The 27,850-nt window shown below is 37.7% G+C and overlaps 1 protein-coding gene across 2 annotated transcripts in view; it reads right to left on the minus strand.

Annotated features, from left to right (window-relative positions):
• TNKS2 (tankyrase 2) overlaps nt 1-3,201 on the minus strand; it is a 64,817-nt gene extending 61,616 nt beyond the window's left edge. The window contains exon 1 of one of the 2 annotated variants that reach the window (XM_045809867.2): nt 2,744-3,201. In XM_045809867.2, the coding sequence (XP_045665823.2) occupies nt 2,744-2,942 (199 nt within the window). In that variant the 5' untranslated portion in view covers nt 2,943-3,201. The remainder of the gene's footprint in view (nt 1-2,743) is intronic. The other variant, XM_045809866.2, reaches the window with a different exon arrangement.
• Nucleotides 3,202-27,850: the final 24,649 nt, after the last annotated feature.

Raw genomic sequence — 27,850 nt, forward strand, 5'->3', positions numbered from 1 at the left:
GATGTATTACAAAAAAAAAAAAAATTTGTTCATATCGTGTGTGTGTGGTGGGGGATTGAAGAGGAAACAATTTCTCTCATAAGAAATGGCTTCTGAAGGGGCACCTGGATGGCTCAGTCCATTAAGTGTCCAACTCTTGATTATGGCTCAGGTCATGATCTCAGGGTCATGAGATCAAGCCCCACATCGGGGTCCAAGCTCAGCAGAGAGTCTGTTTGAGATTCTTTCTCTCTCTCTCCCTCTGCCCCCTCCCCACCCCCGTACCCTATGCTCTCTCACTCTAAAATAAATCAATCTTAAAAAAAAAATGTCTTCTTAAATCATATTTATCTTGAAGAAATGCAATCTAGTTTAACAGTAAAAAGCACCCAACAGAAAAAAGTTCCTATTTATACTGGTTATTTTTCATTAACAGAAGAACTTAACTCCTTGGGAGTTAACTGACTATTGGGAGCAGGACTATTCATTTAATTTAACTAACAATTTTAGATGAGAAGACAAACCAAATTTTTTCTAAACTGTTCTTCTACCATGATTCATTTCCTTAGCCTGCACAGATCTCATTCCAACTCCCTGGAAATCAAGAGAGAAAGACAAAAACGTGTCCCCTCCCCCCATAAAACCTCCAAACTTTAATTGGTTAAAATATATAAATAAATAAAAAGAATTTCACCCCATAGCTTACCGTACAATGTACAAACACCAGGAACTGCTTGGTCAAGCAGTTCCACAGTCCCCACATCTACACTGAGCTTCCAATGGCATGTTTATATGCACACCAACATGAGTGACAGCTCACTGTCCACAAGAAATTATAAAATGTATTTTCCACATAGAAGAGAAAATGCAGCTGGATGCATTTATTTAAAAATTAAAATAGCTTCTCTCATTAATTGACTGAATTTACAAAGCAAATTTTTAAAGTTTCTTATACGCCTGGGTTTAAATGCAAGGCTCTTAATACTGTGGTTTAATGTACACCATTAGCAACTTTTATTTTATTATTCTTTTACACCTTAAGTTCTTAGTTGTATAACCTGTACCAGATAATCTGGGTAAATAGTGAGACAGGTTGGTTCCTAAAGCAAATTTTCCGTTTCAGTCAGAGCCACCGGAAATCTATGTAAAAAAGTACTTTGAAATGTTGGGAAAGAACTGAGGATGGGATGGTGGAGGAACAAGGTCAATAAGAAGCTAATCCCACAACCTCTAAATATTACTATTTTCAGATATGAACTCATTAATACACCAAATTCTTGAAAGGTAGCAACTGAGATCTTGCTTGGCTATTTTTATCCCACAGATCAAGTGAACAGAATCTAAGTAACACTACCCTTTGGATTACTTATCAGTTGGTTATGACAATTTGCCAAATCGGTTAAGTGTTGACTACATGGCCAAACAGGATAATCCAAATTAGCTGAGAAAAGATAGCACTGATCACTAAAATTTTAGGGAAAATGGCAAACAGGTGAGATTTGACTTTAGTATTTTTCTCCTTTCCCTTTCTGCAGCCCACAGGCTGTTTCTATTTCTCCCACCAAACCTTCCTCTTAAAAAGGCTCCCCAAATAGGAACCCAACAAAGTTGGAACTGATAAAGAAAGCATACCTTCTAGTATTTAGATTTTAAAACAGGGACAAAGTTAAAGCAAACAAATCAAGTAAAAGCAATGTCTGTGAACATGGAAAATTTTCTTACACTCTTTCTCTGCTCATCATGCCTACTCCAAAAGAAGGGAACGTTTTAAAACGTATCCTTTTTTTCAAAAAATTATTTTAAACAATCACGTAATACAAAATAAAAAAACCAAGATTATCATGAGTACCTACTCCTATTTTCAATCATGCATAGCTCACCTGAGGATATAGTCATGATCTTTCCCCAAGTGAAAGGTATAAATGCTTTATGGAAATAAACTGAGTGTCTCATCCCTAGTTCCTTTAAATTCTTCAATTAAACTTAATACCTTTATATCATAAAGTCAACCTAGTAAATATGAAAGGAAAAGTAATTCAAACGATCTAAATCTCAGAATGGGGCGAGGTTCGTCCTAACTTCAATTCTAGATCCAGGCTGAAGTACCTCCACCATCTTTTCCTCTCATCCTACCACTTTCCACCCCAAGTTGTGTGTGTATGTGGCAGCCACGACCCGCCCGCACCCACCCTAAGTCAGATCTCACTCAGTTCACCCAAACTTGACTATTTCCAGTTCTAGCCTCTCCAGAAACTTGCTAATGACTGACCGTCCTGATAAACCCATTAACAATAACGTGTCAATGGCTAATTAAGCTACTCCTCCTAAATTACATCCTTGCATTTTACAAAGGCCTTTAAGACCTTAACCCAAAGGATTGATAAGACTTATAGTGGAACTTGCGAGAACGATAGACTTTGGAGATAACTGGCCTTTCAAATCACAAGGTCTCCTGAGTCCCCTACTCTTTTTAGCGTATGGGAAGGCTCTTAGAGCAGCAAGGCCGGAAGTTGGTACAGGTATTGTTGATACAAAACAAAGCAAAAAAAAAAAAAAAAAAAAAATCCCGTGAGTGGGGCACTCTCGCCCCCTAGCCCCAGGTCCTCGCCTCGGTCCCCAAACGAAGAGAGCGAGATGACCAGCACGGGAGTCCTCGGGGGGAAAAACCGGGGGGCAGAAGAGCACCGTGCTTGGTTTCAGGCCTGAGAGCCAGGGTGGCCAGGTGGGGTGTAGGGCAAAGCGAGGCGGCGTCGGTCCCGGTTACCTGCGGCGAAGTGGAGCGGGGTGGATTTCCTGCCTGCCGTGTCGCGGCTGTTCACCTTCTCGGGGGTCACTAGCCTCTTGACTCGCTCCACGTCCCCGTTGCGGCACGCCTCGAAAAGCTCGCGGGCGGCTGGCTCTACCGCCTCGGCCGCCGCGCCCGCGCAAGCCGCGCCCCCGCCGGCGCAGCGGCGGCCCGACATGATCCTGGCCGCCGCCGCGGCCAGCAGCAGCGCCAGCAACGGCAGCAGGAGCCCCGGCCCTGCGAGCAAGAGGGCGAGGCCCCCCGGAGGAGACGCGCTCAGGGCCCAGGCCGCTCGGCTCCCTGCTGTCACCGGGGTCGGCGCAGTCCCATGGCCGCGCCGCCGCGTGCCCCTCGCTCGGCCCCGCGACCCCCGGCTGCCCCTCGGCGGCGGAGGCAGCGCGACCCCGCCGTTCGAGCCCCGAAGCAACGCGGCGGCGGAAGCTGGCAAGGCCCCTCCTGCCAGCTCCGCTGAGCCCTGGGAGGGCACGTGACGTGGTGCGGCGCGTGCGCAGTGGTGGGAGACCGGCCAGGCAGGTTTCTGAGAGCGGGGCCTTGCGGAGGGGCTTGTGGGAAATGTGAAGCGAGAACCTTTGGCCGCGGGACGAGAAGGGGCTTCGTCCCACCGCCATCTTTGCAGTGGGTTTTGCTGAAGTCGAGTGGTTTTCGTTATTGTCTTTTTTTAAAGCATGGATTTCCTGAGCTGAATTTCTTTATTGTTATTACACTGAAAAGAACCCTTTAAAGTTTCCCCTCCGATCTTGCATATTATTTTGGGAATCTTGGCGTGGAAATTTTCCATTTTTCATCTTTCACAATCCCTTTCTCCTGGGGGATTTCTTTTCCGTTTTCCTAACTGCCTCTTCCCTTCCCTTGCAACTGCTATTCTGTTGCTTCTTGTGAGCCACATTTCGAGAACGAATGAGTTGCTTTCCACTTCATGGGAAATTTGGACGAGCTGCCCCAAGTTCATTTAAAATTAGGAAAGCAATGAAAGTTTGTTCCAATTCTAAATTAATAATTGAGAGGGATGGCTCTGATTCATTACTCTTCCCATAGTTGTTAGCTCAGAAGTTACTAATGGGCCCATAAAGATATCAGCATTGTACTGACTCGGTTGGGATGTGGATACACTGGGTATACACATCACCAACAAAGTTTAGTGATTTGCCATATATATATATATATACTATAGCATATGTACCATCAAAGGAAGGAAAGCACAGTTAATTGTCACGCTTAAGGTAGTGCTCTAGCTGTTATCGTTCCCTACTCCATGCCCTGGCCTCAGGAAACTGCTTGAAAGTAAGCTATGCTTACATGAAATGATACATGTTGACCTTTGGCATGCTGACAAGCATTTTCCCCCTTGTTGTCTTTAACTTCTTAACCTGTTTTTCAGGAAATTCAGTTTCTGTTTGGGAATGTTGACTCACTACGGTGCAAGAAGATAGAGGATGTACACTTTTAGGAAGGAACATTTTTATACATACATAAGTTTAACTATATATACATAATAATATATTTAGTAATTTAAATTATATTGCATATTAATAAAATGAATATCCATGAATGCATGTAAGAACTAGAGCACCAATACTATTGCATCTACCCTTTTCTTTCCCATTTCATCCACTTGGCAAATGTGTTCCCAATTTTATTATTCTGTGTATACTAATTTATCCTTATTAATCCTTTCCCATGTGTGTATCCCTCAACAACATATTGTTCAGTTTTACTTGTTTTGGAGCTTTATAAAAATGTCAGTCTTTGTGGTCTTTTTTCACTTAAGGAGATGTTTGTAAGTCTCATGAATTCATTTTCATTGCTTTATAGAATCGCCTTGTATGAATATACCACAAATTTACAATTTTACTGGCCACTTGGTTTGCTTCTAAGTTTTGGTATTATGATCATTTTGTTTTTTTATAAAGATTTTATTTGTTTGAGAGATAGAAATGCAACTGGTGTCTTCAACCAGTAAACACACTTCTCCATTGCTTAAAAGTGCTAATTGTGACTCTCAGTAAATGGTTTACAGAACTCACAAATGAGTGTTGACTCAGGATTTGAAAAGCACCACAGGAATGGACTACCTAGGAATAGAATTGCTGAGTCTTAGGGAAAATGAATGTTTACTTTTACAAGGTAATGCCAAATTATTTTTCAAAGAGATTGTTGATGATGTATATGCCCACCAGCAGTGTGTATTTTTAAAAAAATCTCTGTCCTTGTCAATTCTTGGTATTGTCAAATTAATTTTTCCAATAAATATAGTGGAGGTAAATGGTATTTGAAAAAGGTCTTAGTCTGCATTTTTATATATACCGAATGATCATTAGGAAAATGCAAATGGAAACCATGCTGTGATACTACTGCACATCCATTAGGATGACTACTATCAAAAGAACAGAAAATAGTAAGTGCTGATGAGGATGTGGAGAAATTGTGGAATTCTTGCGCAGTTTTGGTGGGACTACAAAATGGTGCGACTACCATGGGAAACAGTATGGCATTTCCTCCAGAAATTTAAAATCAGACTATCATATGATCCAGTAATCCCTCTTGCATATACACAGAAGAATTGAAAGCCTGATTTCTAAGAAATATTTGCACAGCTGTGTTCATAGCAGCATTATTCACAACATCCAGGTGGAAACAACTCAAATGTCCACAAGCAGATGAATGGATAAATGAAATGTGGTACACATATACAATAGAATATTATTCCACTTTTGGGGGCGCCTGGGTGGCTCAGTTGGTTAAGCTTCTGCCTTCTGCTTAGATCGTGATCCTTTTGTCTTGGGGTCCTGGGCTCTAGCCCCAGAGTCAGGCTCCCTGCTCAGTGGGGAGCCTGCTTCTTCCTCTTCCTCTGCCCCTCTCCCTCCACCTCTCTCTCTCTCTCTCAAATAAATAAATAAAATCTTAAAAAAAAAGAATATTATTCCACTTTTAAAAAAGGAAGGAATTCCTGTCATATGCTATGACATGGATGGAGCTTGAGGAAAATATGCTAAGTGAAATAAGCTGGTTACAAAAAGGACAAATACTGTATGATTCCACTTATATGAAGCGTATTAGTTTGTTAGGGCTGCCATAATAAAATACCACAGAATGGGTAAATACATTTCTATACCTTAGCAAAAAATAAGTAGAAAATATAATTTTAAAGTCTATTATGGACAATTTCAAACATACACAAAAATAAGGAGAATAGTATAATGAACTCCCTTATAACCATTACCCAGCTTCAACAATTGTCACTATTTTGCCATTCTTCTTTTATCTCTTCCCTTATTTGTAAAATAAACTATTTAAAATGATTTTTATTAACTTTTAAACAAGCAAAATATCATGTCACTTTACTAGTAAATATTTAGGTGTATGTTTCTAATAATTAAAGATCTTGTTTTTTTTTTACCATAATGAATATCATTTAAACATATTAACCTAACCAAATTAACATCAATACCTTAATATCATCTAATATCCAGTTCATATTTAAATGTCTACAAGTGCTTTGAAAATGTCTTTTTACAGTGGTTTGATAAGCCATACTTAAAAAAAACCCACTTATGATTGCAATAAAACTAGAATGTGCAAGACCTATATGAAGGAAACAATAAAATTTTATTGAAATTCATTAAAGAAGACCTAAATAAACAGATATGCCATGTTCAAGGATGGGAGGACTCAATATCCTGAACACAGCAATTCTTCCCAAATTGATCTATAAATTCAATGCAAGTCTCATCAAATTCCCAATGGGGTTTTGAAGGAATTCGGGACTCATTCCAAAATTTATATGGGAGACCAAATCTCAAAAAAAAATCAAGGAAGAGTTAGGTGTGAGATTTGCCCTACCTGATATAAAAACTTATTACCAAGTTATATTATGATAGTATTAGAGGATGTGTTAAGATGTATTGGAGGAGGAATATCGAAATGAATCAATGGAATGAAATACAATCCAGATATAGACTCATGAATATATGGAAGCTTGAAGTGGCCCACAACTCTTATCTGAAAGGAAGGAGTTCTAATAAATGGTGACAGGACAATGTGAATATAGTTACCACTACTGACTGTACACTTAAAAACAGTTAAGATGATATAAAGTGCAAATAAAGTTGAGTGTATTTTCACATGTTTATGGTCTATTTGTATTTCCTTTGCAGTAAATGCTTATTTATATCTTTAGCCTATTTTTCTGTTGGGTTGTTTGCCTTTTACTATTGACTTGTGGGCACTCTTTATATATTCTGGATACTAATCCTTTGTCAGTGTTGAAACTATCTTCTCCCAATTTATGGTTTGCTTGTTTACTTTCCCAATGAAAAGATGTCTCAGTTTTAATATAGTTGAATTATGAATATTTTCACCTACTTTGTGTTTCTGTGTGTGTTTAAGGAATTTTCCCTTATCCCAAGATGGAAAACATATTCTTTATTTTCTTCTAAAAGTGAAAATTTTCACTTTTTACACTTACATACTTAATCCTTCTGCCCTTGATTTTGGAGTATGGTATAAGATAGGTATTCAATATCTTTTTTTTTTTTCAGATAGATAGCAAATTGATTGTTCATGATATTTAGATTTAATGCTGTAATGGGTTAAGATTTGGGGGGATTTTGAGATGGGGTAAATGTATTTTGCACATGCAATGGATGTGGGTTTGGGGGAGCCAGAGGACAGACTATACTGAATTAAATGGTATCTCCTCTAAAATCATGTCCAATTTGACCTCAGTATGTGACCTTATTTGGAAAATAGGGTCTTTGCTAATATAATTAAGTTGAGGTCATATTGGATTAAGATGGACCCTAATACAACCACTGGAGTCCTTACAAGAAAGATAAGGACACACAGACACAGACTCATTGGGAAAATGCCATGGGAGGATTGCTGGCAATCACCAATAGCTAGAAGAAGCATGGGAGGATCTTCCATAGAGTGTTTCAGAGAAAGCATGGCCCTGCTGACACTCTGATAATCCAGAATTATGATTTCTGTTATTATAAGCCACCCAGTTTGTGGTACGCAGCTCTGGGAAATTAATACACCGAGCCACTGATGGTTGTGAAGAAATGCTTGTCAAACATAGGTATGTGTAGGACTGAAAGCTCACAGGATCATGGTAGATGGGGCAGGTGGATCAAATGAACAAGTGGTGAGGGAATGAAAAAGCATTACTAAGTGATCTTGGCTCAAGTGTGATATTGCAGGACCTTGGGAATGAGACAGCCACTGCAAAATGATTTAGTGAGGAAGCTTTGGTTTGGTATTTAACTTGCTACCTAATGGGAACTGATTATATGTCTATTTACTTTTCATTGTATATTCCTTTGAATTTCTCTAGATAAATAGCGATGGTATTTTGGCTTTTCAATTTCTATGGTATTTTCAGCTATTTTATGTTCAAGACAAAAATTTGGCATGCTTTGTTATTGCTAAAGCTGATAGAAATACATCCTCATCTTATTTTGTAAAAAAAAGAAAAAAAAAGAACGTTTCATATTTTTTCTTTTCCCCAAATATTTGTTGTTGAAAATTTGAAAAATAGAGGTCAGCAAAAGGGAAAAATATGTTAACAAAGGTTAAAGCCACGTTCTTGTATTAATGTTTGTGTCACAACTTGGGTTCTTTGGAAAGCTGACTCTGAGATGGAGATTAATGTGCAGGACATTTATTAGGGAGTGGTCCTGGGAAGGGAGGCAAAGGAAACAGGATTGGTAGAGGGAGAAAGTTGAACCGAGCTGCAGTCCCAATCAACCAACCTGATGATAAACTCTGGATCTGGGAATCAAAACTGTCCCAAGTTTGGGCAAGGGGAACAGATGCTTATACTCCTACACTGATCAGTCACTGGATATGAGCTACCCTTGGAAGGAGGTAGGATATTGGGCCAGTTTTCTTCAGGCAAAACAATCCCCCAAAGAAGGCTGAGAGCTCAGGGGTGTCTTCCTACAGCACTTCCAGGGGCTGAGGGGATAAATACTCCATTTCTGGAGAGGGGATCTGGGTGGCAAATGCAGCATCTACACATATAGCTACAGAAAATTGAGTTAATCGTATACCACAATTCATGGCTACTGTGGACTGAATGTTTGTGTCCCCACTTCATACATTGAAGCCCCAATCCCCAGTGTAATGGTTTTTGGATGTGGGACCATGAGGGTGGAATCTTTACAATGGGATTAGTGCCCTCAGAAGAAACACAAGAAAGATGATCTCTCTTTCCACCATGTGAAGATCCAGCAAGAAGGTGGCCATCTGTAAACCAAAAAGAGGGTTCTCATCGGACATGAGTCTGCTGGCCCCAGCATCCAGAACTGTGAGAAATATTTGTTTTTTATTTTGTATATTTATTTTTCTAAATTAATTTACAGACAGAAGTGTCCAATGACAAGTTCTATAATTTAAATATATATTTTGTCATAGGACACCTAATTACAGCTGGGATTTAGAGACCATCATATACCTGATTTAAAAAAAAAAAAGATAGGGGCGCCTGGGTGGCACAGCGGTTGAGCGTCTGCCTTCAGCTCAGGGCGTGATCCCAGCGTTGTGGGATCGAGCCCCACATCAGGCTCCTCCTCTATGAGCCTGCTTCTTCCTCTCCCACTCCCCCTGCTTGTGTTCCCTCTCTCGCTGGCTGTCTCTATCCTGTTGAATAAATAAATAAAATCTTAAAAAAAAAAAAGATAAACTCTCTTGTTCAGCAGTCTAAATTCCCAAATCATAATCAATAGCTCTACTGAAGGGGAAGCTCTGAAACTCTGTGGTTAGAACGTCTACTTTTAGCACTATAGGGTAACTTATGGCAGAAAAATGCACCCTTTAAGAATAACTAGAGAAGTTGGATTTTTAAAAAATCTTGGGTATGGGGACGCTGCTAAGGCAACTTAGAACTTGAGAGGTCAAGATTCTGAACAGGGGAAAACCATGGAGAGCTGAACTAACATTCTGCAGTCATGTTTTTCCATGGGGAATTTCACAAATATGGGCTCAAGGAATGTGGCTGGAAATGTATAAGAGTCTTGGGGGGAAGGGTTGCTGCTGGAAGGCAGAGAAACCATCAGAGCTTTTGGCAGTCCGGTGGATCTAAATAGACACAAACTGGAAGCTGGAGGGGCAGAAAACTGAGCCCCATTGAATAGGTTTATTCTAAGCCATTTTGCTGAATCCTGAAGCAACAAAGTGTAGGAGGCAGGAAGCTAGGGAGAAAGTTTCTGAAAAGCAGAGTGGAGTTTTTTGATCATCTCAGTCTACCAAAGAGTTAGGGATTAGAGTTCAAGACAGGTCATGAATAGGACTGTGGGGAACTGCCCACGCTGTTGGCTGGAGCTCTGCAGGCTACACTCTAGGGTGGGAATGACGAAGAGGTCAAAAAGCGTATACGGTAAAACTGCAGCCTAACCTTTAGTCATCAGTCCTGATTAGATTAAGGTGATTAGCCTTAACTCTACCCACCTAGCAGAGGAAATGATGAGCCCTCCCCGGAAATTCTGGCATGATGCAGAGCTTCTACAGTTTTTCAATACAATATCTGACTGTCAATCAAAAAATATCAGGCATACCAAGAAATAAGACAAAATGACCATGAACATGAGAGAAAAATCAGACAGGAGATTCAGAATTATAGATATCAGACAATTTTTAAAATATAACTATGATGAGGATATTCAAGAAAATAGAGAAAAAGGAGAAAATAGATTAAGAAAAAGAGAATTTCAGCAGAGACAAATGGGACATAGCGAACAGATCTGACATACACGTAATTGGAGTCCCAGCAGACTAAGAGCAAAAGGGAAAGCAAATGCTCCAAGATGGAAAAATAAAATGTAGAAAACAAATGAAGGGCAATGAAAAAGCTAAATATATGGGTAAATACAAATGGGTTTTGACTATATAAAATAGCAGTAACGTTCTTTGCAATTTAAAATATACAGAATTAATGTACAATAACAACACAAAAGGCAGGAGATGGTAAATGGAGTTAAAGTGTTCTAAAGTCCTAGCATTGTCAGGGAAGTAGTAAAAATAATAATTAATTTAAGGCTGTGTAGTGGGTTAAATTGTGTTCCTCCAAAAAGATACAGGGAAATTTGTAGCTTTAAATGCATATATTGGGGAAAGAGCCAAGAGGTCCTTCAATAGATGAATGGATAAAGAAGATGTGGTTCATATATACAATGGAGTATTACTCAGCCATCAGAAAGGATGAATATCCACCATTTGCATCAACATGGATGGAACTGGAGGGGATTATGCTAAGTGAAATAAGTCAAGCAGAGAAAGACAATTATTATATGGTTTCACTCATATGTGGAATATAAGGAATAGCACAGAGGACTAGAGGGGAAAAGAGGGAAAACGAATGCGAAGAAATTGGAGAGGGGGACAAACCATGAGAGACTCTGGACTCTGGGAAACAAACTGAGGGTTACAGAAGGGAAGGGGGTGGGAGGATGGGGTCACTGGGTGATGGATATTAAGGAGGGCACGTGATGTGATGAGCGCTGGGTGTTATACACAACCAATGAATCACTGAACACTACATCAAAAATTAATGATATACTATATATTGGCTAATTGAACATAATAAAAAATAAAATAAATGCATATATTGGAAAAGAAGAAAGACTGAAAATGAAGTATCTAAATATTCACCTTGAAAATTTAGAAAACCAACAGCAAAATACATCTATAAAGTAGGAAGAAGTAATTAAAAATATGAGCAGAAATTAATTAAATAGAAAACGAATGCACAATAGAGAAAACCAACAGAACCAAAAGTTGGGTCTTTGAAAAGACTAGTAAATTTGAGAGACCTCTGGCAAGATAAGTCAAGGAAAAAAGAGAGAGAAAGCACAAAATTCCAAAGCAGGAATAAAAAGAGGCCATTTCTACAGATTGTATAGACATTAAAAAAATAAGATGATATATACAACACAGATTGTATAGTCCCATATCTACCAAATAAGTTGATTCTGTAATTAAAAACTTTCCCATAAAGACGTTTTCAGGCCCAACGGCCTTATGGGTCAATTCTTATAAATATTTCAGGAAGAAATAACATGACTTTTATGCAATAGAAAAATATGAAGCACTTCCAACTCATTTTAAGACGCTAGCATAACCTCTGATACCAAAGCTTGAAAAGGACATTAAGAAATGAAATGAAAATCACAGGCCAATTTCTTACAAAAAGAGATATGCAGAAATCCTAAACAAAATATTAGCAAATTAAATCCATCGATGTATAAAGAGGATGACATATTATGACCAAATTGGCTTTTGTTGAGGTTGGTTTGACATTTGAAAATTAATCAGTGTAACTCACCATATTAATGGAAGAAAGAGGAAACTCATGATCACCTTAGTAAATGCAGAAAAAGCATTTGATCATGCAAAAACCATTGATGATAAAAACTCTTAGCAAATTTAGAGTAAAAGGAGTTTCTTTTTTTTTTTTTTTAAGGTTTTAAAAATTTATTTATTTGTCAGAGAGAGAGAGCACAAGCAGGGGGAGCGGCAGGCAGATGGAGAAACACACTCCCTGCTGAGCAAGGAGCTGGATAAGGGACTCAAGCCCAGGACCCTGGGATCACAACCTGAGCTGAAGGCAAACACTTAAGCGACTGAGCCACCCAGGCGTCCCTAGAAGAAATTTTGTTTTATCTGATAAGGAATATCTACAAAAAACCTGGAGAAAACATAATACTTAAGAGTAAGTTATTTAAAAACACCCCCTTGAGATGGGCAATGAGACAAGGTTACCTTTTTTTTAAAAAAATATTTTATTTATTTATTTTAGAGAGACAGAACAGGAGCAGCAGGGGGAGGGGCAGAGGGAGAAGCAGACTCCCCATTGAGCAGGGAACCTGATGCAGGGTTCTGTCCCAGGACCCCGAGATCATGACCTGGGCTGAAGACAGATGTTCAGCCGACTGAGCCACCCAGGTGCCCACAGGTTACCTTTTATCATCACTTCTACTCAACACCGTACTGGAGGTCCCAGACAGTGCAAAAAAAGCAAGAAAAGGAAGAAGGAAACACATTAATCTCACATGATATGATAGTGTATGTAGAAAATCCAAAAGAGTTCATGAACTATTAAAACTACATTTAAGCAAGGTTGTAGGATACGTAGATCAAAATGTAAAAATCAATTTGTATTTTTATCTACTAGCTATGAACAATAGCAAATAAAATTTAAAAAGATAAAATCTATAATTGCATCAAAACATCAAATACCTAGCAATAAATATAATAAAAGGTGGGCAAGACCACCACACCAAAAGACTACAAATAATTGTTGAGATAAATTAAAGATGACCAAATTAATAGAAGTCAGAGAAGCTGAAAGAGCATTCACAGGAAGTTGGAGCAATTGCAGGCCCCCCTGCTGTTACCACACCAACAAGGTGAGCCATGAAATAAGTGACAATGTGCACGAGCTATAACAGTGCCTGCTTTGGAACTCTAAACATAAAAATTATGACTGCTGCATTACCTCTGCCCTTCAAATCTCATGAAAAAAAAAAAAGTCTCCTGTGGTCCACTTTAACCAAAAACCATCAGGGAAAGGAATTCTGGGAGATGTAGTTTTACCTACCTAAATTGACACATTATAAAGCTACCACAGGTATCAATTTTTTCCAAGTTGATTTATTGATTTAATTCAATTCTAATAGCAATCCTAGCAGTTGTTTTCATTTCCCCATAGAAACTGATAAGTTGATTCTAAAATTTATCTGAAAATGCAAAGGACCAAGATAGTCAATACAATCTTGAAGAAGAAGAAACAAGGCTGGTGATGCAGAATACCAGTTGCCAAGACTCGTCCTGTTGTTGTAATAATGAAGACCCAGGGAAAGACAAATAGACCAATGAAAGAGAACAGAAATTCCAGAAAGAAACCCACATATATATAGTTACCTCATTTATGACAAAGATAAAACTGCAGTACAGTAGTGAAATCATGGTCTTTTTATTTATTTTTTAGAAGATTTATTATTATTATTATTTTTAAAGATTTTATTTATTTGAGAGAGAGGGAGAGCTACAGAGAGAGTGCACACACAGAGGGAGAGGCTGAAGGAGAGAAGCAGACTCCCCACTGAGCAGGGAGCCTGACACAGGGCTCGACCCCAGGCCCCTGGGATCATGACCTGAGCCGAAGGCAGATGCTCAACCACTGAGCCACCCAGGCACCCTTATTATTATTATTTTTAAGGTTTTTTATTTATTTAAGTAATCTCTACACCCCATGTGGGACTTGAACTCATGATCTTAAGATCAAGAGTTGCATACTCCTCCGACAGAGCCAGCCAGGTACTCCAAAACATTTTTTATTATTTTTAAGTAATCTCTACACCCAAATGGCACTTGAACTTATAACCCAGAGATCAAGAGTCACATGCTCTGCCGACTGAGCTAGCCAAGCTCCCCATGATGGTCTTTTTAATAAATGGTGTTGGTGTTAATAAAATAAAATGAGTTTTTGCCCTTGTCTCACACCTCACACAAAAAAACAATTGCAGATGTGTTAGATTTAAATATAGATGGTTAAATAATAAAGCTCTAGGAAGAAAGCATAGGGTAATATATTCATGACATTGAAATAACCAAAGGTTTTTTAAAGATTTTATTTATTTATTTATTTATTTATTTATTTATTTATTTATTTATTTATTTATTTAGAGAGTACATGAGTGGAGCCAGGAGTAGAGAGAGAGGGAGAAAGAGAATCTCAAGCAGATTCCATGCTGAGCGTGGAGCCCAATGTGGGGCTTGATCCCAAGACCCCAAGGTCATGACCTGAGTCGAAATCAAGAGTCAGATACTCAACCAACTGAGCCACCTAGGCGCCCCTGGAATAAGCAAAGTTTTAAAAAGAGGGCCCAGGGGCGCCTGGGTGGTGCAGTCGTTTAGCGTCTGCCTTTGGCTCAGGGCATGATCCCAGTGTTCTGGGATGGAGCCCCACATCAGGCTTCTCTGCTGGGAGCCTGCTTCTTCCTCTCCCACTCCTCCTGCTTGTGTCCCCTCTCTCACTGGCTGTCTCTCTCTGTCAAATACATAAATAAAATCTTTAAAAAAAAAAGGAAAAAAAAAGAAAAAATGCATTAAGACTTTAAAAAAAATAAAAAATAAAAAGAGGGCCCAAAGAATGTGCTAACATAAAGGGAAAAAATTAGTAAATTAAGTTTGTTAAGCAAAAATACCATTAAGAGAGTAAAAAGGTCAAGCCCCAGAGTGGGAAAAGATAGTTACAGTATATTTATGTCTGACCACTGACTTGAAAAGCCTCAGATATATAAAGAAGTCCTATAAATTAATTTAAAAAAAGGTATAGAAGATAATAAAAAATGACCAAAAGACAGGAACAATCTTAATAAGCATATAAACAATTTCATAGTCTTTAAGGAAATATAATTTAAAACCACAGTGAGATATCACCACCTATCCATCAGAAAGTCTACAATATAAAAGGACTGACAATACCAAATGCTGGGGAGGAAATAGAACAATGAAACTCATGTCTTGCTGGTGGGAGTGTAGATTGGTACAACCATTTCAGGAAACTGGCAGTATTTTCCAAAGCTGAACATATGAAAATCCCATGACCCAGCAATCCCACCTATTCTAGGTATATACCCACCCCAAGAAATACATACACACTTTGATCCAAAGTATATTTATGAACTTCATAGAAGCAGTATTCATAATAGTTCCAAACTGGAAATAACACAAGTGTCCATTAATAATAGAATGAATAAACAGTTGTGATATGCAGCAGTGAAAACAACATGATTGGTCTCACAAACACCATGGGAAGCAACAGAAGCAAGAAGATTCATATAAGCTTCAAAAAAAGACAGAAGTCTTCTATGGTATTAGAAGTCAGGATAATGGTCACCACTGATGGGGAGTGACCAGGAAGGAGCACAGATAGGCTTCTGAGTGGCTGGCAGTGTTCTAATTCTTGATCTAGGTGCTGATTACTTGAGGGTAATCAAACAAATAGCAAATGAATTTTTAAAACATATAATCTACAATTGCACAAAAACATTGAGATTCATCTCACTGTGTGAAAATTAAATTATATGCTTATGATTTGTGTGCTTTTCTTTAGTTATGTTATACTTCAATAAGAAGTTTACAGAAAAATTACCAACAACCAATCCTCCCTCAAACAAGGTGCTCAATTTTTTCTACTAATCAAATAACAAGTTGTTAAATATTAATAAATAAGAAAGCATTTGAGGGGAAGAAACAATCTCATTGATGACCAGAGGAAAAATTGTAGCACATGATAAATTCTACTCAATAGATTATATATATATATTTAAAGATTTAGTTATTTATTTGAGAGAGAGAGAGAGAGAGCACGTGCGCGAGCATGCACACAAGAGCAGGCATGTGGGGAGGGGCAGAGAGAGAGAGAGAATCTTCAGGCAGACTCTGGGTTGAGGGCGCGGGTTGGGGGTGGGATCAGGAGTAGCTCCACAAGGGGCTTGCTCCCGCAACCCATTAGATCATGACCTGAGCCAAAACCAAAAGTCAGATGCTTAACCAACTGAGTCACCCAGGCGCCCCTCAATAGATTATATTTTAACTTAAAAATACTTTCATCACCTGGAGAAAAAGATGCAAAACAAATGCCAACTACAAATAGCAATAGTCAATCTCTTTTCCCAAATATTGTACACAACTTTATAATCAACAAGTACTTTTTGATTTGAGAATATGAACAGTTACAAGAGATAATTTTTTATATATGTCTTTCAGTCTTTCTTCGGGGTGAAGCTCCTTATTTATATACATGTATTTCTAAAGATTTTATTTATCCATTTGACAGAGAGAGAGAGAGCACAAGCAGGGGGAGCAGCAGAGGGACAGGGAGAAGCAGGTTCCCCAGTGAGCAGGGAGCCTGATGCTGGACTTGATCCCAGGACGCTGGGATCATGACCGGAGCTGAAGGCAGATGCTTAACCAACTGAGCCATCCAACTGCCCTGAAACTCCTTATTTCTTTTTTTTTTTTCTTAAAGATTTTATTTATTTATTTGACAGAGAGAGAGAGACAGCCAGCGAGAGAGGGAACACAGGAAGGGGGAGTGGGAGAGGAAGAAGCAGGCTCCTAGTGCAGGAGCCCGATGTGGGGTTCGATCCCAGAACGCGGGATCACGCCCTGAGCTGAAGGCAGACGCTTAACGACTGCGCCACCCAGGCGCCCCTGAAACTCCTTATTTCTTTAAGAAAATTTTCAGATGTTGTTTAAGGCAACAAACTTGAAGTGAATAGTAAGTAAGTCCTAGAGATCTAATGCACAGTATAGTGAATATAAGCAACTATATTGTTTTATTATCATCATCAAATTTGCTGAGACTAGAACTTAATTATTCCAATTACTAAAAAGAAATGATAAATATATAACATGATAAAGGTGCTAATTAATGCTACAAACATATTATATGAACGTAGCAAATTAACGTGTTGATTTCTTAAATTGACAGTTATAGGTCAAATATATTTCAACCAAAAAAAAAGAAAAAACAAGAAAAATTTTCAACTTGAAACACAGTTGTTCTTCTGTTTTAAAAAACACATTACATTTTTAAAAGACTTTATTTATTAATTAATTTATTTATTAATGTATTTATTTATCGAGTGTGCGAGCTGGGGGAGAGGCAGAGGGAGAGGAAGAGAGAGAATCTCAAGCAGTTCCTGGGGTGAGCTCAGAGCCCAACCTAGGGCTTAATCTCAAGACCCTGAGGTCATGACCTGAGCCAAAATCAAGAGTCAGATGCTTAACTGATGAGCCACCCAGGTGCCCGAAGGTTGAACACATTTTTAAACATTTATTGATTTTTTCCAAAGTGGGGGCTAAAAAATGGATCATGGATAGAAGGTTTGCATGAGTAAGTCTACTAAATGGTCGCACATATACCTACCTCTGTAAAAGGTACACTTTCAAACTTGTAAATTGCCACCAGCTGGCATAGCTCTTACAGTTCTTGGTAAAGACAGCCATCTAGTGGAAATAGTTCTACTGAGTTTTAAAGACTGGCAGAGGATGAATAGGAACCTTCAGCCCAACTACAAACCACAATGTTGGTTTAAGGCATAAAAAGAAGTAAAAAAATATCCAGTATTCACATGCTTTCTTATTTTATGTGCAGGTCTGGAAGTGAAGTGGGAGGCAGGTTGTGGGGTCGGGAGAGAAACCCATGCTTTGCCTTAATAGGTGCAGAAGACAGAATAAGTGCTTTGCAGCTGGTTGTGATGCAGGAACTTCAGTGAGCTAGTAGCCATCAACCCAGTTAGAGTTCTAGGATAAATATTCCTTTAAGTTGATGGTTTAAATAGCTAAAACAATGTGTCACTTACACTAAAGAGGAAGAGGGAGGAGGTGGAGGAGGAAGCAGGGGGAGGAGGAGGAGGAAGAGGAGGAGAGGAAGAAGGAGGAGAGGAAAAAGGAGGAGAGGAAGAAGAATACTAAATGAGAAAAAACAAACAAAAACAAAACAAAAAAGGACTGTACTATGCCAAAGGCTCCAATTCTGAGAAGGAATGGTGCAAAGCAGAATCTGAATTAGGGGTGAGAAACCTGAGTTAGATCTGCTTCCAGTGTGTACAATCTATATGACTCTACTTATTTTCTTACCAAAATTACAGTTTTCTTATTTATAAAAATAATATGATATAGTAACAACATGTATCTAGGAAGAGAGTGACTCTCTCCTTCCAGTCCCTGCCGGAAACCTTGGATGCTAGCTGTGAGTCAGTGGTATGCACAGGCACAGGGTAAAACTCTCTCTCATCATAACTTATTATCACTCTGTGTTTCTCTAACTTTAGATGTCCATGGGCCACTTAATGGATTTTTAGAGCACATATAAATCACCAATTTTAGGTTTAAAATCTATTAGCATTTAAGAAAGTAAAGCATGTTAAAATTAATAATAATATTCTCTGACAGGTTAGATCATGGATGACTTAAGCTGTAATTCAGGTTTTACGTGGCTGTTTTCTTACACTTTATTTTCTTCTAAATTAGAAAATGCTAAATCACAATTATAAGTCATTAGAAATGGGAACGAGTGTTTGCAGACTTTGTCAGATAATTTTGGATTTTTGGATTGAATATAGATCCAAAAGTGTGGGGAAATTTTTCTCTGAACAGCACATTTTGTTCTCAGTCGGATGCTAACGTGTCCAGTGTTTCAAACATTTGAATATCTAACAACATACTCCTTGATTGTATGTGGCTCTAAGAAATATTTCTTGATATCCTCTTGCAGCATCTGGTTGCAGTTTTAAAATATGCCCATTAATACACCATAGATTTCTTTCTTTGAAGAGTAAAGAGAATCAAGTATTGGCAGAGTGAAATTCTTGACTACTGAATTATTTTCACTACAATTTACTTTTCTTATGAAATCTCAGTATTTTAACCTCAGCATTATAAACATTGTGGTATGTGGAATACAAGAAACGGCGCAGAGGATCATAGGGGAAGGGAGGGAAAACTGAATGGGAAGAAATCAGAGAGGAAGATTAACCATGAGAAACTCAACTATAGGAAACAAACTGAGGGTTGCTGGAGGGGAGGGGGGTCAGGGGACGGGGTAAATGAGTGATGGGCATTAAGGAAGGCATGTGATGTGATGAGCACTGGGTGTTACATGCAACTGATGAATTACTGAACTCTACATCTGAAACTAATGATGTGCTATACATTGGCTAATTGAATTTAAACTAAAAAAATATCCATCATGGTATTTTTAACCTTAAAATAAGAGGTTCTGGTTAGTCAAGATACTAGGTATATTTTTGAAATGTGCAGATTAAGGAAGCCATTTGAAATCTTTAAAAATTTTTTAAAATTTAAATTCAATTTAATAAAGATATACTGTATTAGTTTTTTTATTTGCACAGCAGCACATCCCTTGCTCTAATATATAGCTGCTAGTCTATCACTACTAAGTCTACTATACGTTTTTCTTTTCACATCACAGACTCACAAAGTAATTGTTATCCATAGTCTCTTTCCCTGTAGCATGCATTTGCAGTGATAAACACATGAAGCCATCAAGTGCATCTCTGTTATATATATAATATATAATGTATACAATCATCTAATAAAATGTATATAATGTTAAGAGGTGATTCATAGTTCCAGTGGTTTTGAACAACTATAGAGTGAAATACCTTCTAGCATGGATACGTGATAGTAATGGCCTTCTACAACCGTACTGCAGATATTCAGAATTCAATTGTCTTATTTGATAAAGAAATTTTGCCAGTAGCTTATTATGCTTCTTTCTAAGAGAAAAACACCGATTTTACTGATCCTGGCTCTTACTACAAAATTCCTACCAATAGTATTATAATTTATACCTGCTTTTACTACAAGAAATGAAACTTTGAACAATGCCTCTGTAACGTTAGCCTCTTTTTCTGCCTTTAGTAACCAAAATTCCTCATTTCAAGACTGGGAAGCATTGGCTTACTACAGAGATCTAGGTGCTTTAATTGAAAATAACCGTAATGCTTCAATAGCATGAACTATTTGACAAAGTTCCATAACAGATACTGCTCTGGAGACTAAAAGCAAATGGATTGTTAGTTTTCAAAAATCTAATATTCAGATACCAATCATACTTGGTTGTGATTTTCTTTTGCAGTTCTTATACGTAATAATCATACTCAGAGACGTCTCTGAACCAACTCTAGTTCTGTATTCACCCTGTAGATTTGTAGTATAGTTTTTAAAGTTTTTATTTAAAGTCTAGTTAGTTAACATACAGTGTGATATTAGTTTCAGGTGTACAATGTAGTGATGCGATACTTCCATAAGTCACCCGGTGCTTATCACAAGTGCCTCCTTAACTACCATCGCCTATTTAACCCATCCTCCACCCACGTCCCTTCTGGTAACCATCAGTTTGTTCTCTGTAGTTAAGAGTTTGTTTCTTGGTTTGCCCCCCCCTTTTTCCACCTTTGCTCATTTGTTTTGTTTCTAAAATTCCACATATGAGAGAAATCATAATTATTTGTCTTTCTCTGACTTATTTCACTCAGCATAATACACTCTAGCTCCATCCATGTCATTGCAAATGACCAGGTTTCATTCTTTTTTTATGGCTGAGTAATATTCCATTCTTTATCCATTTATCAATTGATAGACACCTGGGCTGTTTCCATAGTTTGGCTACTGTAGATAATGCTGCTATAAACATCGGGTTGCATGTATCCCTTAAAATTAGTATTTTTGTATTCTTTGGGTAAATACCTAGTAGTGCAATTGCTGGCTCATAGGGTAGTTCTATTTTTAACTTTTTGAGGAATCTCCCTACTGTTTCCCACAGTGGCCCTACCCATTTACAAGGAATAGTTATTTTTAATAGCAAATGATTTCTCTTATTTTCAGTTGCTTTTTTTTTTTTTAAGATTTTATTTATTTATTTGTCAAAGAGAGAAAGAGAGGGAGGGAGAGTGCACAAGCAGGGGGAGCAACAGGCAGAGGGAAAAGCAGGCTCCCTGCTGAGCAAAGAGCCCACTCAGGACTTGATCCCACGACCCTGGGATCATGACCTGAGCTGAAGGCTGACACTTAACTGAGCCGCCCAAGCGTCCCTTTCAGTTGCTTTTATAAGATTATGGATTTTGATAGAAACTTCTATATTACTTAGGAATGAGTCTAAAAGATCGTTTACTCCATCTTTATTTTTAAAATGAATTCTCTTTTCACTACGGGCAAACTGTAAATGGGAAAAATATAAAACAGTAGCACTTTTTTGGGGTAACTTTTACTTTCCAAAAATTAATTTTTAAAAGCTTTTATTCCAAATCACTAAATTTTGGTTTGTTAATTTTGCACTAAAGCTATCTTTTAATGTAGTGGTAGTTTTTGTTTAAAAAAACCAGGTATTTTATTAAAACTGGTAAGTAGAATTCTTTCTAAATATCCTTTTATTATGATGCAGCCACATGTTTTTTTTAAAGTAACATTTAAAATCTTTACATTTCTGTTCTTAAATAAAGAAACAAATTTATTATGATCCATAGGCTCATTTCCCTAACTGGTTCAATTAACTAGCTACTCTAGAATCTTTGTTTGCTTATGACTGTGTCAGCAGTCTTATACCATGGCCATATATATATATATATATGATATATTTATACCATGGCCATATATATATATATCTTTCCTCATAACTCTTTGCAACTTATCTTTCAAAATAACGCTTCTTTTTTGCAACTATAAAGGGATTTTTTAGATTGGTCTCATTCTCAAAGACCAGCTTTTAGCTCCCCTCTTGAGGCAGAAACTAAAAAAGGGCTCATAGTCCTATAAAACATTTCTATGGTGGTTTTTTTTTTTCTTTTAAAAATCAGGACATGGTTTTCCAACTTTTAGAGAAAACTAGGATTAAAAATAAAAAGACTTCACTTCTGCTACTTTTCTTTGACTATTTGCTTTCCATGGACATTTCTTTAGGTAAAGTTGTCCTGTGTATGCTTCCTTGACTAGATGATTTAGTATTATAATGATGTCAATAATCCAAGACTTGGTATATAAATTCAATGTAATCCCAATAAAAATTCCAGGTGGATATTTTGAGGAATTTGATAAATGTTTGAAGTTATATGGGAGACTAAAGATCCAAAAGTAGCTAAGACAAGAATAAAAAAGGAGAGTAAAAAATGGACTCTACTTTTGAGATATAAAGACACATTAGAAACTATAATAATAACAACAGTGTAGTATTGGCACAAGAATAAACAGACCCAAAGAACATAACTGAGAGTCATAGACAGACCCACGTATACTGAGAATTTAATATGTAATGAAGGGGACACCATAAATCAATGGTGAAAAAATGGATTTTATTAGCAGTGGTGTTGGGAAAACTGGCTCAGTACATGAAGAAAAATAAAACTGGATTCCCACCTAAGCTCACATACAAAGTTGGAGTCTAGATGGCCGAAAGACTGGATAAGTTACAAAGCTAACAGAAACAAACTTAAGAGAATATTTTTTGTAACCCAGGGGCAAGGGAAGACTTAACAAAAGTCCAAAAGCACAGATCGTAAGACAAAGATATTACATCAAAATTAACAATTACCCCAAAGGATACTGTGGACAAAATTAATAGGTGACATACTGAGAATATATTTTGAAATTTTAAAACTGACAAGGAATTAATATTTAATATATCCAAAGAACTCCTATAAATCAACAAGAAAAAGACAATAATTCTAACAGAAAAATGTGCAAATTTGTTGAACACAAATTGCCTGATTTACAGTATAGGAAACTCCAACAAGCACATGAAGAAATGTATCAGTAATTGAGAAATGCAAGTTAAAACAGTGAGATAACAGTTTTCATTTATGAGAAAGCTACGTCATGCCAGGTGTGATGTTACAGGAACTCCCAGGTACTGCTGGTACTGTTAGACAGGTGTTAATCCAGCAGCACTTGATAAAATTAGAGGTTTATAGCGAGTATATTATACTATGCCTGTATACTAGTACATAGCATATATGTATATTGCCAGTATATAACAGTTCTATTCTTGGGTATATACGTCAAAGAAATGTCATACAGGTAAATGTGTGAACTCATATAAAAATGTTCATTTTAGCATTATTTGTGGTGGTAGGTGGTTGGATGCTTTCTTGAGTGTCCATTGCTGGCTGGGAAAGTGGTTAGGTAAAATATGACGGTTGCACACCATGGGAACAAGGCAAGAATTAGAAATGGCTAAGTAGACTTCAGATTTACACATGGCACTAGAGATGAACTTAAAAGCATAGTGCAGAGTGACAAAAATAAGAAATGAAAAGATACAGAATGATAGTATTTAAATAAATTAAAATTATCTTTCCACAAAACAATATCCTTTGCAAGGACACTTAATAAACAAAAAGATACCCATTCAACTCATTGGCATGGCTGCCTATCAGGGGACGAAGGAGCAAGCATGAAGAATGGGGATTAAAGGGAATAAATAACTTAAATAAGGGCGAGGCCTTGCACAGACCAATGATGGTAATGGACTGTGAAGTGGAGAGTATGATTAACTCAGCCCTGGAGCATGCACTGCAGCACCCTCCCACCTCTGCAGATAAAAAAAAACTGCATGCTTTCATCATGTATTTGCTTTGCACGTATATCTAATCTCTTCAGATAAAGTTGTTCCAAGCAAGTTTGGGCATACCTGACTTAGAAAGTCTCGCTTTTGAAAAGGAGCTGTGAAGGACTAATTCATAACAGTTTTATATTTTTCCCAAACTACAATAATAAGAGACAAAGAACTCCTCCAAGCCCTAAACCAAAAAATAAATAGGATAAGGACTAGAAGGAGATATATTATATGATACTATTTATATAAATTAAAATTACATGCACACACAAAACCGTATCCTTTGCAAAAACACCCTATAAACAAAGATACTCATTTAACGCATCACTATAGAGGAGTGGAAAGGACGCTCACATACGTCCCTATTGGCTCATAATAGTAAGCATGGAAGTTTGAAGATGAAGGCGGTTTGAAGGAAATTCACTAGATTCTACCCACTGAACTAGGTATTTCATATATACTCTCTCATTTAATCCTCACAACAGTTCTGTGAACTGGGTTATTAACTCTATTTTACAAATGAAGAAAACTGAAACCCAGAAAAGCTTATGTCACAGTAATTGAGGGGTAGAACTGGGACTCAGATCTTGATTAATTCATAGGAAAAGGTTTATAAAAATTATGAGTATGCTTGAATCAGTACTTGAAGACCTAGTCTTCACACCAGACAATCAAGCCTTAAATAATAGGATATTGGTGGAAGTTATTTATTGTTTCTGCAGCTTGATATATCATAAGATATCTTTCTAAGACCCCAAGGAAAAATCAAGCCCAGAATGAGAGTAACTTAACCTATAATCAGAAGCACTTATTCTTTTCAATTTTCCTAGCTATGTGGTATTTTTTCTGTGGCCTTTTAAAACATACTTGTTACTCTTTAACTGTGTTAAAAATAGAAAAAAACAGTGGTCTGGCATGTACATATCATGCTGCAATCAAAGAGATCTCACTCTCCAGCTAGTTACTCATTAAGTGGAGCATATGATAATCAGATACTTGACACTGGAATTGATTGAAGTTGAGGTTGCAGCTCTGGATTGCCTATTAAACTCATGTCATTGAATCTAGTAGGAAAGAGTTTATAATATTTCAATTTTATTATCTATCGTAATGTGATATCGGTATAATGTGAGTATGCAACTTTCTAAAATAAGTTTCCTGAGAAAAATTTTACATTTCTCTTTAGAAGTACTTTATTGAATCTTAAACAGTATTAGATTTATAAGGAAATAAATGACCTATTGAGTCAAGTCTAGTCATATCCAGTTTTTTAAAAATATTTTATTTATTTATTTGACAGAGAGAGACAGCCAGCGAGAGAGGGAACACAAGCAGGGGGAGTAGGAGAGGAAGAAGCAGTTTCCCAGCGGAGGAGCCTGATGCGGGGCTCGATCCCAGAATGCTGGGATCATGCCCTGAGCTGAAGGCAGACACTTAACGACTGAGCCACCCAGGCGCCCCCATAACCAGTTTTTAATATACTGACTTTAAAATCTCAATTATAGAGTACCCTAAAGTTTTTAGAATTTCTGTTGTTCAGGTAGAGGACAGGAAAAATGAGGCCAAAGGGAAGAGAAAAGGGAAAATGGGAAATGCAGTAGTTACTGATGACAAAAAATGTTAAATTGAGAAGGGAAAGAAAATAGGCCAAAAAGGAAAGTAAAATCAGAATGACTTGTCATTGGCATGGGGATAGAGGGAATATGAATTTGGCTCTTGCTTTGTTAAAAAATTTATTTTAAAATGAGGTGTCTTGGCGAATGTGTGGGTGCAAGTTGAAAAACAATCAGAAATTTGGCTTTTTGTTTTGGATGATATATTTCCAAGGCTACAGGCCCATCCTGGAAAAGCTTACTCGGTATGTTCTCTGCCAAACAAATCAGCTAATGATTGCAATAACGGAAATAGGCAGTGTCCACATTTGCAGAAGAATACTGTCTTCCTTTTACATCATGGACTGGCACCCTTTTAAAATTAGGATGCCAAAGTTACCCCTCCTTTCCCTTTGGCATGTTGGAGGCAGCTCATGGAGAGCGTCTTTGGACATGATTTCCAAATAGGGAGAGAGCAGGATAGCCCACTACCAATGAAGCGGAGGAAGAAGCAGGCTGGCTGCCAATTTTTGTCAGTGAGGTGGGCAGGAGGGAGGTGGGCATGTGCTGGCAATCAGTTTTGATAAGGCACAGATGCTATTGGTTGGCAATCTATGTTCTGATTTAAAAGACATATTTTTGATGATGGAGGTAATAGTAGTGCTGGGTGAGAGGGGTAGGAGTGGGACTGGGTAGGGATGATTAATATCTGACCAAATGAGTTCCTGGGTGGCTCTCTCCTTGCCTGTTAGGAGAAACTCTGCAAGGAACAATTGGTTGAAATTGGTGGACTCCTGCAGCACTTCATAAAGGGGGATTCAGTTCTTCATTTACTGATGCTTGTTATAGTACCCTACTTTACAACTTAATCCAAGATTTATCTTTAGTCTAATAGTTTGCTGATAACTCTTGAAACAGAAAATATTTTTATTCAAACATTCATTTGCACACCAGTCATGTAAACTGGCAGGTCAGGGGTTCAAAAGGTATTCACTGCATTCTTACTGTTCTAGTTACAATGTGGGAGATTAAAACAAAAGTACAATAAATTCTAGAGGGTATTTTTGTGAGTGGGAAATTTTGAGTCTAATAAGAGAGAGGAGCTATAACTCACATAGAGCAGTTTACAATACAAATAAGTGTATATATTTAAGTGGAGACTTGAGTCTAGTTTTTAATATTTTTAATGAATTTTATTTTTAATAAATTTTATTTTTAATAAAAACTAAAAATTCAATTAAAGAAGATCCTATTGTGGTCTTAGGTTTTTTGGAGGAGATTAGATTTTTTTAATAATAACTTTTTATTATGTTATGTTAGTCACCATACAGTATGTCCTTAGTTTTTTTTTTTTTTAAAGATTTTATTTATTTATTCGACAGAGATAGAGACAGCCAGCGAGAGAGGGAACACAAGCAGGGGAGTGGGAGAGGAAGAGGCAGGCTCATAGCAGAGGAGCCTGATGTGGGGCTCGATCTCAGAACGCCGGGATCACGCCCTGAACCGAAGGCAGACGCTTAACCGCTGTGCCACCCAGGCGCCCCTATCCTTAGTTTTTGATGTAATGTTCCATGATTCATTATTTGCGTATAACACCCAGTGCACCATGCAATATGTGCCCTCCTTAATACCCATCACCGGCCTATCCCAGGTCCCCACTCTCCTCCCCTCTGAAGCTCTCAGTTTGTTTCCCAGAGTTCATATGGAGCAGATTGGATTCTGACTTGCACTCAAGGGATACAGCAGGCTTTAGATAGGAGAGAAGATGTGTTCTGAATGGCCAGCACTTAACCTTTAGAAGAAAATTTATGATGTTTGTATACCAGATGTAATTCAAAATAAACAATTCTATAACTGTAAAGCACAAAACCTGCATGTATGATGAAATTAAAATGGTTTACTCCATATTTTCTGGTTGAAAAATTCTGGGTAAGTCCATTATAATCATCTCTCTCTCTCTCTGCTTTGCTAGTGTTTTAAATACCTACTTTGTCTATTGGGTCATCCAGCAACTAGGAATATCAAGATCAATTACTTAGATGTAATAAGAAATAAGAATTCAATAAGGAGGGGCGCCTGGGTGGCACAGCGGTTAAGCGTCTGCCTTCAGCTCAGGGCGTGATCCCGGCGTTATGGGATCGAGCCCCACATCAGGCTCTTCCGCTATGAGCCTGATTCTTCCTCTCCCACTCCCCGTGCTTGTGTTCCCTCTCTTGTTGGCTGTCGCTATCACTGTCGAATAAATAAATAAAATCTTTTAAAAAAAGAATTCAATAAGGAGAGTTTGTTCTTACTTGTTTATTTGAGCAGGAAGGCTTAGGTTAGGAGATA

The sequence above is a fragment of the Ursus americanus genome, chromosome 6 (assembly GCF_024610735.1).
Source record: "Ursus americanus isolate L20-20 chromosome 6, mUrsAme1.1.p, whole genome shotgun sequence".
NCBI classification, from domain to species: Eukaryota; Metazoa; Chordata; class Mammalia; order Carnivora; family Ursidae; genus Ursus; species Ursus americanus.